Below are 15216 nucleotides of genomic sequence, written 5' to 3' on the forward strand. Positions count from 1 at the left end.
CGTAACTTTATTACGCACTTGGCTGCTTAAAATCGAAGAAAAATCGAGAAAACTGGCTGTTCCAACATATATTGACCAAATATCGCAATTCATAGTCGAAATCTATAATTTACAATCGATATCAGGAAACTGCGCAGTATGTATATACGATTTATTCTCCCGCCACTTTATTTCGCAAATGGACTGTCAAAATGGAATGAAATTGGGAAAACTATTAAAAAACTCTCTTTTTAATACTATGTGAGCAGAATATCCTAATCCACAATCAAAATCTTAAATTCATAATCAATATTAATAAACTGCGTAGTATATTTATAAGATTTATTCTCCCGCCACTTTATTTCGTAAATGTACTGTCAGAATGGAATAAAATTGGGAAAACCATTAGAAAACCGTCTTTTTAATACTATGTAAACAGAATATCCTAATCCACGAACAAAATCTTGAATTTATAATCAATATTAGCAAACTGCGTAGTATATTTATACGATTTATTCTCCCGCCACTTTATTTCGTAAATGTACTGTCAGAATGGAATAAAATTGGAAAAACCATTAAAAAACTGCATTTTTGATACTATGTGAACAGAATATCCTAATCCACAATAAAAATTTTAAATTTATAATCAATATTAGTAAACTGCGTAGTATATTTATACGATTTATTCTCCCGCCACTTTATTTCGTACATGTACTGTCAGAATGGAATAAAATTGGAAAAACCATTAAAAAACTGCATTTTTGATACTATGTGAACAGAATATCCTAATCCACAATAAAAATTTTAAATTTATAATCAATATTACTAAACTGCGTAGTATATTTATACGATTTATTCTCCCGCCACTTTATTTCGAAAATGGACTGTCAAAATGGAATAAAATTTGGAAAACTATTAAAAAACTGGCTCTATAATACTATGTGAGCAGAATTTCCTAATCCACAATCAAAATCTTAAATTTATAATCAATATTAGTAAACTGCGTAGTATATTTATACGATTTATTCTCCCGCCACTTTATTTCGTAAATGTACTGTCAGAATGGAATAAAATTGGAAAAACCATTAAAAAACTGCATTTTTGATACTATGTGAACAGAATATCCTAATCCACAATAAAAATTTTAAATTTATAATCAATATTAGTAAACTGCGTAGTATGTTTATACGATTTATTTTCCCGTCACTTTATTTCGTAAATAGATCATCAAATTCGAATAAAATTGGGAAAACTATTAAAAAACTGCCTTTCACGCGCTATATGAATAAAATATCCTAATCCACAATCGAAATTAGGTTACTACGCAATATGTTTATACGATTTGCTTTCCCACCAATTTATTTTGCTTGTCTCGTCAAAATAGAAGAAAAATTGGCAAAACAATTAAAAAATTGTTTCAATGCTATGTTAACTAAATATCCTATCCACAATCGAAATTCAGAGTCTACAATCGTTGTTAGTTTACCACGCACAATGTTTATACGACTCGTATTCCCGCCAATTTATTGCACAATTTGTATATACACTATGTAACGTCACTTCGTTTCACATGTGTTATATAACAACCGAACAAATGTTGATAGATAGATATCTTAATTTTAATAAAATTCTGTCTATTTCTTATGCCTGTGATATGGCATATACATATATATCACGACAATGTTGTAAAACTAACCTATTAGAATTATATAATATAATATTACAAATTAATAATTGATACTGCGCATTATTATTCTTGAATATATATTTCACCGATTGCAGCAATTAACATATCTATCTGTGATAACACTATTTCGCGATACGTTTTGTGTAGGTACTGAAAAGTTTCACTTCGACGCGCGAAAATATTCCAACTCATTACCGGCATATCCGAACTGACTTCGACTTGAAGTTCGCTGCGATTGGCCAAGCCACGCGTTGCAGTCGCGGGAAGATACTTTATCTTTGAAACAGCAATATGCTACAACATCGATATAGAATATCAAACGATGTTTCTTAAATTTATTAATAACAAAAAAGCAAACACAAATATGTTCTTTTACGAAGATAGGAAATTGAAAAGTACTTAATCTTCACGACAAAAATATTGTAAATTAATAAAATTAAAATAAACATAAAAATTTCTGTAAATAAGGTTAGTAAAAGAGCGTGTAATATGGATCTTTTGACTACGTAAATATTACTCAAACATATAATAATATAATTTAACTAATATATAAATATTCCAAGCGTGCACTATAATTTTCAGTTCATTTAAAATATTTTTTGAAAGGATTAGTCAACTTTTAATACTTTATTACCATTTATTGAAATACCATTATGCACAAAATCTGAAAGATTGAAATAAATTTAAATAAGTTAAGAGAGCTTGAAAAATGATTTGCAAAATTTAATATTTTTAATTTAAAAATCAATTTATTAATGAAATCAATAATTTTTATTGATAAAATTGCTAAGGAGAAACTCGGAAACGACTTAAATAAATATTCGAAATTTATAAAATACGAAAATAAAGTACACATGTGAGGTACACATATGTGATGTCAGGTGAAGAATGTTTTTTGCCGCATTTGGGTGCATCGGCTTCACTGTGCGGCGGTCATATTAATTATGATTGTACAGAATAACGCATGTCACGCGATACACGCGCGACTTTTGTAGAACTTGCCTTTTTCCCTGTCGGGCTATGCATCACTGTCGTTTTACGTGTAATGTGTGACAACTCTGAACTGATGTCGGTCAATGGTTAATGACGTCATCAGTCTCGTACACCGAACACGTTCGTAGAATGTAGCCGTACATCTTCTTCTCGAATCCTGGGTTTTCATCATTTTTGTTCCTCGTAAGCCGTTCATTCAGTGAAATGAGATATACGAGAATTTAATAGATAGCTGCACCAGGTAGTACACCAGATATCTCTAGGTAGTGAACGCGTGAAAGAAACAGTTTCGAAAATGGACAACGAGATAATCACGTGGAGTAAACTCAACAATCAACCTTTGTAAGTATCGAAATATTTACGAATGATTGTAAATTTGAAAAATTATTTGAGAAGTATTGGAATATTTAGGTAATTATTAACTATCTCGGTTGGACTATTGGATTGTGGAGTATACGTGTGTTACATATTATAACAGAGATAGTGTTATTAATTGAATGTAACAAATATCGTGTACTTAGGTAAGTATACGATTGTTCTAACATTTATTTAATATTATTATCTTTATATTTCTATACTTCTATACTTCTATGTTTCTATATTTCTATATTTTTATATTTCTATACTTCTATACTTCTATGTTTCTATATTTCTATATTTTTATATTTCTATATTTCTGTTTCTATATTCCTATATTCCTATATTCCTATATTTCTATATTCCTATATTCCTATATTCCTATATTCCTATATTCCTATATTCCTATATTCCTATATTCCTATATTTCTATATTCCTATATTCCTATATTCCTATATTCCTATATTTCTATATTCCTATATTCCTATATTCCTATATTTCTATATTCCTATATTCCTATATTCCTATATTTCTATACTACTATACTTCTATACTTCTATATTCTTATATTCCTATATTCCTATATTCCTATACTTCTATATTTCGATACTTCTATACTTCTATATTCTTATATTCCTATATTCCTATATTCCAATACTTCTATATTTCTATACTTCTATATGTCTATACTTCTATACTTCTATACTTCTATACTTCTATATTTCTATACTTGTATTCTTCTATATTTCTACATTTCTATATTTCTATACTTTTATACTTGTATTCTTCTATATTTTTATATTTCTATGTTTCTATATTTCTATATTTCTGTACTTGTATTTTTCTGTATTTCTATATTTCAATGTTTCTATATTTCTATATTTCTATGTTTCTATATTTCTATCCTTCCATGTTTCTATATTTCTATGTATCTATATTTCTATATTGCTATACTTCCATACTTCTATACTTCTATACTTCTATATTTCTATATCTCTATATTTCTATTTGTAGAAGGTAGATCAGAGATTCCAGGAGCCCATCGATTATAATATATTAATTATCCTTTCCCTCGTTCCTAAATATTTTTCAAATAAAAATATTTCATCATAGTTATCGTGCACGAACACAAAATTCCAACCAATTAATCATTCTCTCGATAATCCGGGTAAATTCTCACGTTCTGCGCGAAACCAATAGATATCCTAATACATGTTACACGTGTAATGTACTCACGCAAGGGCTGTATGTAACACAATGTACGCTAAACCAGAACGCGCGAGAATATCCTTTCATTTAGCAGAATCAGGGAAACTAGATTCGCTGTACGGGTTATAAATTCGTTTATTACGTGGAAATCGATAACAGGTCAGACTCGTCGATATTATACCGATCGTAGAAACATTTGCGCGAGAAGGAGCAACGTGCGACGTTGTTCAAAAACGATCGTAAATTATATATTATATAATATACCGAGATTCCAATTTTACTGACCTTTTCCTATTCTCTAATCTCGCTATTTAAGCCTTTCGATCATTGTACCTTTTGCAACCACATCAACGCGTCAACTTGAATTCGCTCGATCACCACACCCATGCAAGCGAAATTTAATTACTTTCAGTAATCAATACAGTAGAAGTCCATTTATCCGAAAGCATCGAGGAATAAAACGTTCGTATAATGGGAGTTCACCGATTTTCCTCGTGATTTTTACCTGGAATAACCGGAGTTCATATTCGGATAAGTGGATTCGATAAATTTCTCCATTCTTCTGCTTGTGTTACACAGTATATCGAACCTTACGAATTCAGAAATGAATTCACGAGGTTATTAATTTCGCCATGTTCGACGAATTTATTTCACGTCAGAGGTGAGTATATTTTTACTAATTGCGAGAAATATTCAATTAAATGTGTTCGAGGAGTCCAATTAAGGCTCGAAGATTTGATAGCTTTATCTAACACGTTAAACGCCATATTGGTCCCTAGGGGACCGCCACTGGTGACCCACTTGACGGCCGAGTCTGGGCCTGAACGGAATACCAAACAAAATGGACTGGGCACTTGACGTGTTAAACGCCACGTCGGTCCCTAGCCCTTTGACTACGACAGACTTTGAAACGCACAGGTGGTACCACATGGGTAGGAATTCATTTACAATGTCCGCCGACAGCGGCAAAATTTTGGGTAGAGATGTGTCCTCCGTGTCAGAAAAGCAAACTGTGTTGAGCGCTTATATGCGTCTTCCGTGTCACAAAAGCAAAATTTCTGAGCGTGTATATGCGCCCACAGTAGCCAAGGGGCTAGGGACCGGTGCTAGACTTTTCGTTCAGGCCCCATTGCTGTGTACGACCTGAAAGGGCCCGCATGACGGCTAACTGTGACGTGAACGGAACGGCACGTAAAACTCACGAAGTCTGAACGAAAAATCTTACGCCAGTCCCTAGGAATGCTTTCAACGTGTTAACGTATATGTACATGTAGGAATACTCGGGTTTGAGAGTGAGTGCAAAGGAACACTTGGACCTACCTAGCTGATGATAGGCAAATAATAATTTAATAGCAGTCTAGGGTTCAGGCTGAATGTCTATAGTGACGTCTGAAGTGCATATGGTAGGACGAGTGACGGTGTGCAAGGATCGGATGAACGGGATATTTATGACTATATCGAATGCAACTGAAGAGCAAAAGGTGTTTAAGTGTTTAGGGTACATGATCCACCGAGAACAAGACTATGAGAAATGCGTGATTGAGAAAGAGAGCATGAGTATGAAAGAAGGGAGAGAGCAAGGTTTAAATGAAGAAAGTGTAAGGGCTGTCCCAAGTTTCTTCAGATTTCAATTAGTTGTTTGACATGAAATTGGTAGGTAATCACGAAGCAAACGTTCACTAGCTCGATCAACTTGGGATTTGCAATCTTAAGGAGGAATAAACCTATTTCCAATCAATTTAGAGCTAGTACTCTTTGTCAACGTTCATGGCACTGTGACGACAGCCCACGATAAGTAAGGAAGACTCCAAACTCCAACATGAATCAGCAGATGACTACAGTTCTAAGTTCCAAGACACAACCCTGTGACGACAGCTAATACGAATCACCACCCGATGACCAAACCTCTAAACTCCACGATACAACCCCTTCCAAACCACCTAGCATAAGATAGCAAGAATATATATTGTTACGAGATCATATCCAGCCGGTATTCGGCCAAGAAAAGTGTATCGTAACTTCAGTGCAGAACAATCCAGCACCTCCCAGAATGTTCGGTTTAAATCGGCTGTTGACTATAAAAGGAACGTCTTACATCGAAGTTCAGAGAGTACTGTCAACCTTTTCAGTAGGGAAAATCTATTCTGACGTTTTAGGATTCTTCGGCAATCCAGCAATCGAATTTGAAGGATAAGAATTACACTCGCGATTTGTAACAATATATACCCCAAAATCTAAATACAGTCAGATCTTCTCAAATTCTAAATACGTGTCACTTCTCTTGCGGTATGACTACTCTACGGATAGTATATAGAGGCATAGTTATTCTTATTTTTCGCCGTTGCGAACTAGTCCTGTGACAATATCTACGTCTATCAAGCATGGACTGTCCATGTCCATGAATTAACCAATCACGAAAGGATCATGTATCAGTTCAGTTAGCCTGTAGTTTGCTGTCTCAAGGAAGAATAAATATATTTATTTCAGTTTGGGCATCTTATGAGGTTGTGCAATATTTATGTAGGAATGCTAGGATTTGAGAGTGAACATAAAGGAACACTTGGGCCTAAGGCAGTCCTATATGGGGATTGAAGAATTGTCCACGTGAGAGTGTTAGTTGCGTGATTATATCAGTTATTAGGCTAGTCTTTTAGTTTACACTTTACTCCTAAGTCTCTTTTAGCTCGTAATAAATATAAATTGAATAAAATCCCAAACATCATCAAAAGGTCCCGTGACAATGTCCACGTCTATTACACATGGACTGTCCATGTCCATGAATTAACCAATCACGAAAGGATCATGTATCAGTTCAGTTAGCCTGTAGTTTGCTGTCTCAAGGAAGAATAAATATATTTACTTCAGTTTGGGAGTCTTATGAGGTTGTGCAATATTTATGTAGGAATGCTAGGATTTGAGAGTGAACGTAAAGGAACACTTGGGCCTAAGGCAGTCCTTTATGGAGATTGAAGAATTGTCTACGTGAGAGTATTAGTTGCGTGATTATATCAGTTATTAGGCTAGTCTTTTAGTTTATACTTTACTCCTAAGTCTCTTTTAGCTCGTAATAAATATAAATTGGAATAAAACACCAAACATCATCAAAAGTATCCCTATATACATTATCTCCTTCCTATTTCTTCTTCATTTTCTGTCTTTTATCTCCGTTTCACTTCCATGTCATTTTCAATACAATCTCTTCATTTACGCGCATTAGAAACTCTAACTGAGCTGAACCTCTCTAACGCTTCTAACTCTTTCAGCTGTATCCCTGATCTCTCATTTCGTTCGTCACAGAATGGACCATAAATCGTACAGTTTCATGGGCCTCTGGAATTTCCAGTTCCTTAGACACGAATTATCTTTCTCCCAGCTCTGAGCAAACTTCTTGCCCTGACGCAATCCCAGGCTTTGTCGTGTACCAGCAAGCTTGTAATGTTAAGATTCTTAAGAATAACGGTGTAACTACTCTTTTGTCTACAACTAGCATACGTCTACTAAGTAAATTTCTGCGGTAAAGTCTGGGACTTTCTCTGTAGCTCTTTGTGTTACCAGGCAAATTCGAATTCGTCTAGGAATTTGTGCTTCGGCAAATAAAACTTGTCTAGCCATGACACGTAAACTGTACTATACGAAATGCAATGACTAACATCGTTGCAAAATTATTTTCTAAATAATTGCGTTGCAAGCAACGTTGTTCCTACAACTTTCACGTCTGTTGCTTAACCAATTTTAAGAATCCATCAATTACTAATTTCTACACCCCTATTTCTCTACACCCCAAAAATTCTTATTAATCGTGCCTGGCAGCCTAATAATGTTATCGAAATATTTAAATTAAATATATTTTAAGTAATCGAGTTAATGTATATAAATTAATAATTATAGATATAGTTATTCGTTATTAATAAAATTGATAAGGAAATTTATAAGTACTGTCAATACTTGTTTCGCGAGTACATCGTGCAGTTATTTCATCACATCCACGTGCTTACCCTCTCATGCTGCATTATCTGTATCAGGAATGTTGCTGCGAGGTACATCATAAAGCCAGGGACCAAGAATTTTGCTCGCCATAAACCAGGGGACGAAACTGCCTCGCACCCCATCATAATCCGACCGAGGGTTGCGGGACCACCATAAAACGGCGTTTGACATATCGCTGTACCTCCTCTGTTGCAATTTTCCCTCCATAGTATACCTATGAAAAGTAAAATTTGGATTAAAAGCAAAATTCTCTTACAGATATTTTTGCAAGATACGATATTTTATTTAATACATTTAACACTAGAATTATTACTCTACGAGGATTATCTAAATACGGTATAAATAGAAAATAACGTGGTATCGTGAACTGAGGACTCTAGCAATGGAAACAGTATTAACCCTTTGCACTCGGAGATTTTTTCGTTACAGGAAAATAGTAATTCGAAGACTTTGTGCCACAAGGTCGACGATATTTCTAAAACGGTGAATAAGAAATCGTATGCAATTTAAGGCGTAGAATAATTTTACTTCGATATTCCACTCATCGTTGGATAATTGTAAATTTGATATATTAATTAACATCCATCTTTAGAATATGATTAAATGGCGACTGAGAGACGCCTCTCGAGTGCAAAGGGTTAACACTATGTCGTCTGGTTATTACAGACACCACGTTGGTGTCATGCGAAAACTATCGCGCACATGCCAGTGACACCAGCAGTGTTGCTATCATGCGCAAATGATGAGTCAGTAATATCTGAGCCAAACAAAAGAATTCTGATTAAACGAGCAGACAGCATAGTGTCAAGATCGGTATCCGGTCTGGCTTAGGTGCTTAGGGTATCATCTGGAGCGCATGCGAACGGACGGATGACCACGTGCAAGAATTGTATGGATGAGATATTTATGACCAGGTCGAGTGCAAGCAACGAACGAAAGTCCAGGAACGTGTCCGAGTGTCTGAAGCACCTGGCCCACCAAGGGCGAGGTCGTGTGGGAAACGAGTGATCAACGAAGAGAGCTTGCGTATGAAAGAGAGAATGTTAGACTCTAAATAAGGGTGCAAGGGTACCGGTGAGGCAGAATGCGCGTAGTCGAGACGTAGTGAGCAGAGAATCGTGTGTTTGAGAGTTAGAGTCGAGAGGAACCTAGTGCAATATTTTAGTCAAATAATCTATTTTGTTATTAAAAAGGAGTCGTTTATTAGACGCGCAGATCTCTGTCAGCATAGGATTAATCTAGCACTAATCCTGTAATAATATCAGACGAAGTAAATGGGGTGGTGGAAGCAATTGAAACGATTTAGGAGTGTTGGAAATTACCGAATCTGAGCACAACCAAGTCGGGTAGTACAATTTTTCGGAAGAGGAATGGTTCTCCGTTGTAGACAGGGAGAGAAACCTAGTGTAATATTTTAGTTAAATAAATCTGTTTTGTTATTAAAACGGAGTCGTTGTTTATTAGACGCGCAGATCTCTGTCATCAGAAAATTAATCTAATCATTAATCCGACAATAATGATTCCACTGTCAAGTATACAAAATGGAAATATTGGAACTTTGAAAGGTCAAATGATAAATTTCTAATTACAAAGCCACGATTAAATATTAAACACCATTAGTCACGTGAATACATTACAGTAGGCGCTCGTTTAATTGAAAATCTCGAATTTTTCCAACGATCGATTCCTAAATCCCTGGCTTCATTTGCGAATGACGTCTGTACATGACGCAAGAAGTGTTAATCATTTCTTCGAAGAAAGATCTGGCTAATCTGCATGGATAATCGGACCCATGCGTCTAAACACAAGCGTAATTTATCATCCTATTATGCAATTATGCAGTATTGTTCTATGATACTGCTGCCGTGCATTATGTATTACAAAATTTCGATGCAACGTGTGATCAGCTTTCTCGGCGTAATAAACGCGAGACTAGCTTGATTTTATTTATTAGACGACGCACTCGCAGAAAAGCCAATTAATCGCGATATATCAGCGAGTGAGAATTAATAGCCGACTCTCGAATTCCGCGAATTTGATAATAAATGACATCTAAACATAATTATCTAACCAATGATCAGTGGTCATCAGTTGGTACCGTAGCTTAGATGATGACACTACTGTCCACTCCATTCACACCTCAACTCTCCATATTACTTCTAATAATTTCTTAATTTAAAATATAATTCAATAACTTATTATTGTGATCTAATTATATTGTACTATATCATTCATTATGATATACTTGGTAAATTAATTATAGGAAATCTTTCAGGTAAACGAGAAATAATTAAATAAGGAAAACTCGGAATTTCAATAATCTACCTAACCTAACCTATAATATCCTAATATAATATGCCACTACGTAATGTGATGTCACTAAAGTATACCTATAATTGTATAATTAATTTCGTACGTGCAAAATAATAGGTATACTAACAATGTATCTATAATTTCATAAATTATATGTCATTGTATAATAATGCTATTATAATACTATTACTAATATAATTCCATTAACCTATAAGCTATATCATTAATTACGATATACTTGGTAAAATAATTATAGGAAATCTTTCAGATAAACGAGAAATAATTAAATGAGGATAATTCAGAATCTAAATAATCTACCTAACCTAACCTATAATATACTAGTATTATATGCTACTACGTAATGTGATGTCACTAAAGTATACCTATAATTGTATAATTAATTTCGTACATGTAAAATAATAGATATACTAACAATGAAACTATAATTTCATAAATTATATGTCATTGTACAAAAAAACTATTATAATATTATTACTAATATAATCCTGTTAACCTATAAGCTATATCATTAATTATTGTATACTTAATACAATAATTATAGGAAATCTTTCAGATAAACGAGAAATAATTAAATAAGAAAAGCTCAGAATTTTAATAATCTATCTAACCTAACCTATAATATACTAGTATTATATGTTACTACGTAATGTGATGTCACTAAAGTATACCTATAATTGTATAATTAATTTCGTACATGCAAAATAATAGGTATACTAACAATGTACCTATAATTTCATAAATTATATGTCATTGTACAAAAATACTATTATAATATTATTACTAATATAATTCTATTAACCTATAAGCTATATCATTAATTATGCTATACTTGATACAATAATTATAGGAAATCTTTCAGATAAACGAGAAATAATTAAATGAGGATAATTCAGAATCTAAATAATCTACCTAACCTAACCTATAATATACTAGTATTATATGTTACTACGTAATGTGATGTCACTAAAGTATACCTATAATTGTATAATTAATTTCGTACATGCAAAATAATAAGTATACTAACAATGCATCTATAATTTCATAAATTATATGTCATTGTACAATAATATTATTATAATAATATGACAATGCTCTCTATGATAACATTATGATACTATGATTAATATAATTCCATTAACGTATAAGCTTAACGCCTTGCCTTACCATTTAGGCTCCGATGGCGCGTGCCATAGTCAACAACAAGGTCGGTCACACGTCGAGGAATCTGGTCTGAACGCGTCGAAGAATAACACGTAACTGAGCCAGAAAAACATCGGCGAAAATTAATTAAGAGCCTGAACCGTGATGTTTACATTGGACCCTATCTACGAGCTACGCCTCCCGCTACTGATATTTATGTTTGAACCGATTTCCTTTCCACGAGACTTGCATGATATTGTAGGTGAAGAGGTTAATAGCAGCCATACTACACAATACAGTACGCAGTTATATTGTCACGATATAATACAAGCTCAGTAAGATAGCGTCGATCATAATGAAGAATATAATAAAAATAAATTCAAACTTCGTGCATCAATATTTCCACAATAGGACATTACAATTATTGTAGCGACCAAGTTCTCATCCTCGTCAGTAGATGGATTCCTACTAGAAGGAGGTCCTCGGTGAAACCTCGACTTCCTTTAAATAGAAGTTCCTGTGCTACCTATAAGTATCCCTGGTCTAAGGCAGGGCCTGCTAGGGTAGCCTTACCGATGAGTCCGCTAGCAGGTCCAGGACGAAACGCATCTCTTCCTTTTCCTGTCGTCCTTCTACCTGCTACCCTATCAATATCAACGACGACCAGAAGGATACCAACAGGCTAGCACCATAGGAACATCAGCCATCATCAGGAACCACAAAACAACCCAACGCAAAGAAGTCAGTTCGCAACAAGCGCTCCACTCGAATACGTTAAGCAATTACAGCACTCAATATAAACCTCTCCCTTGGAGACATCATGAAGATCTTGATACCAACTTCCTGTAATTATTAACATAAAAGGAAAAGAAAAAAGAATCATTCAATCAGGATCATGCCTACCAAGACCAAAACCCCAACAAGTGTCAGAAGCCTCGTCGAAGAAAGAGGGTAAACGCAAATTCAACTTAATTACCTAAACATTTATTACATATACATCTTACAGATACATCTTACACAATTACTCTATATGAACGTCATCGACGTGTCGCTAGACTTATGGCTGCATCGCCTAAAGCAACACTGCGTGACAATATTCGGCACACTGTCAGCGATGGTGGTAACGCCGAGTTTCGATGACGAAAACGGAGAAAGTAGGTAAAACGAGTAAGTCTATAAAAATACACTGCATGGAGATGAGTCTGGAGACTCGCGCCCGACTCATCGCCGCGTCAATTATATCCTATTTCTACTGCGGTCCAGCCCGACGCTCGATCAACGAGTGTTGTCCTGCTCCGGGTGCGCGGCGATGTACTCCAGGGCTTTCAGGATGCTTGCTGGGATCGGATGAGGCGTTGGCAGGTGCTCGCCCTTTGGCTGGAAGCCGTTCTCGTCGGCGACGTAGCTCAAAGCCACAGGGACTCCGTCGGCGTCTGAGTAACTGTAGGATCCTTGAACGACGACCACCGAATTCGTGTCGTTCAGCTGCTTCAGCTGACCGTGCTCCTCCACCTTGATGCCGTTCCCAGTCTCGTAGTTGAACACGTACGAGCCGTCTGGGTTCGGTCCATCAGCAGTGTAGGCCACGATAGGCACCGGTGTGTTGTCCACTGGCGCGGTGCTCACGGAGACCACCAAGATGGCGAGGACGACGCAAGACTATGACAGAGATTTTTATGACGGATTTGTTTTCACTCGATTGGAAGATTGTGCAATTACACGGCTTAATTTGGACGATTCTGTGGGGAGAAAATAGATTTGGTGCGTTAGATGGATGCTTGTTTGGAGGTTAGCTCGAGTTTGGATCTTTCAGGAGTAGTACTCTGATGAACAGCAAAATGAAGTAGATACAGGTGATAATAAATGGGACATCGAAGTACCGATTTGAAATAAAATATTTGGGACAGGTCAGTTGGCTCCTTTTCTAAATCTAGTGTTAGGAAACTGGGTTTAGATATGGTTCCTTATTGAATGTGCATTAGACGATTATTGGAGACACAAATGGTCCGTTGGCTTTGTAACGTGGAAATAATTTTGGATATGGGTTTTTGAATGGCTTTTGGAAGTTTTGGTTGATTTTTTAATAGTAGGATACCACCGGTCTCAGATGAACAATTAAATGAATTATACACAGATGATACTAATTTTAGTGGTACAAGAAAGTACCTATTTGAAATAAAATATTTGAGACAGGTCAGTTGGCTCCTTTGTTAGGTCTAGTGTTAAGAAAGTGGGTTTAGATATGATTTCTTACTAAGTGTGCATTAGACGATTATTGGAGACACAAGTGGGCCAGATGAACAATTAAATGAATTATACACAGATGATAATAATTGTAGTGGTACAACGAAGTACCTATTTAAAATAAAATATCTGAAAGATATCATTTGGCCCCCTTAGTAAATACTATTATTAATACGAAAATGAGATTAAATACGTTTTCTTATTCGGTATGAATTAGTCGATTATTGCAGATTCAGTTGGTCCGTTAGCTTTGTAACGTGGAAATAATTTTGGATACGAATTTTTAAATGATTTTTGGAAATTCGTTTTAGCTGACTTTTTAACAGCAGAATACCAGCGACCTCTGATGTACAACTAAATGAATTATGCAGAGGTGATAATAATTATAGTGGTACAACGAAGTACCTATTTAAAACAAATATCCAAAACCGATTATGTATCCTCCTTGGTAGTTCCATTATTAGTAGAAAAATAAATTCAGATACGATTCCTTATTAGGTATGGATTAGTCGATTATCGAAGAGTCGATTGGTCGATCAAGAAATAATTATAGGTTAACTTTCGCTATTACGTTCTTACACAAATCAGTGCCATATTATACGCACTTAACCCGCGAATCAATACCGATCCCAAAACTCATCGACACCGATCACAAAGAAAGACTTTATATTCGCACAAACTGAATTATCCCAACACCCGTGAACTTAACTGAACCGAAGTCGTAAAAAGCCATTAAAATCGGAAATTCCGCGGGATTATTAACTCGTTAAAGAATGAAACTCGTTTGTAAGCTGGTTACAAGACGTACGCGTTGTAAGTAAGTAATAAAATCACCGAAACAAGAAAACACGCTGTTAGCAATCCGGTAGCCAGACTATCCGATACCGAGCAGGACTCACCAAAGTGTTCATGTTGACCGGAGTTGTTTTCTGGTTGTAAAGAGCTAGTCTAATGGACGCGTTTATATAGCGCTGCCGAAACCTTGCGAGGTGCGAGGACCTCTCTCTCATTGATAGATTTCTGACCGGGGCTTAGACACCGGCAAACATTACGAAATTTTCAGGCGGGGGTCTAATAGGGGGGCCAAGATGTACTCGGGCCGGAGTACAGACGCGCGGCGTCCCGTCAACGTACAACACCGTGTCCGGCGACATGTTTATGAGGCCTGTTGAGAAAAGGAAAGATTCGCGTCTCGCGTCGACTTGAAAACCGAAGAAAGTTTGCCGACCACCGTGTTACGTGAGTATAATTTAATATGGTTAATTCGGGAAAAAGGGTAACGCTT

At 35.5% G+C, this 15216-nt stretch overlaps 1 protein-coding gene across 1 annotated transcript; it reads right to left on the minus strand.

Moving 5' to 3' along the window:
- Positions 1-12945: 12945 nt before the first annotated feature.
- Positions 12946-14842, minus strand: CPR21 (cuticular protein 21). The gene is made up of 2 exons (XM_017904321.1): positions 14831-14842; positions 12946-13346 (listed from the first exon to the last, which is right to left on the minus strand). Exons 1-2 carry the CDS (start codon positions 14840-14842, stop codon positions 12963-12965), a joined length of 396 nt encoding a protein of 131 aa, XP_017759810.1. The 3' UTR covers positions 12946-12962.
- Between the last annotated feature and the right edge of the window lie 374 nt (positions 14843-15216).

Source organism: Eufriesea mexicana, unplaced genomic scaffold, assembly GCF_001483705.2.
Source record: "Eufriesea mexicana isolate 0111107269 unplaced genomic scaffold, ASM148370v2 scaffold2884, whole genome shotgun sequence".
NCBI lineage: Eukaryota > Metazoa > Arthropoda > Insecta > Hymenoptera > Apidae > Eufriesea > Eufriesea mexicana.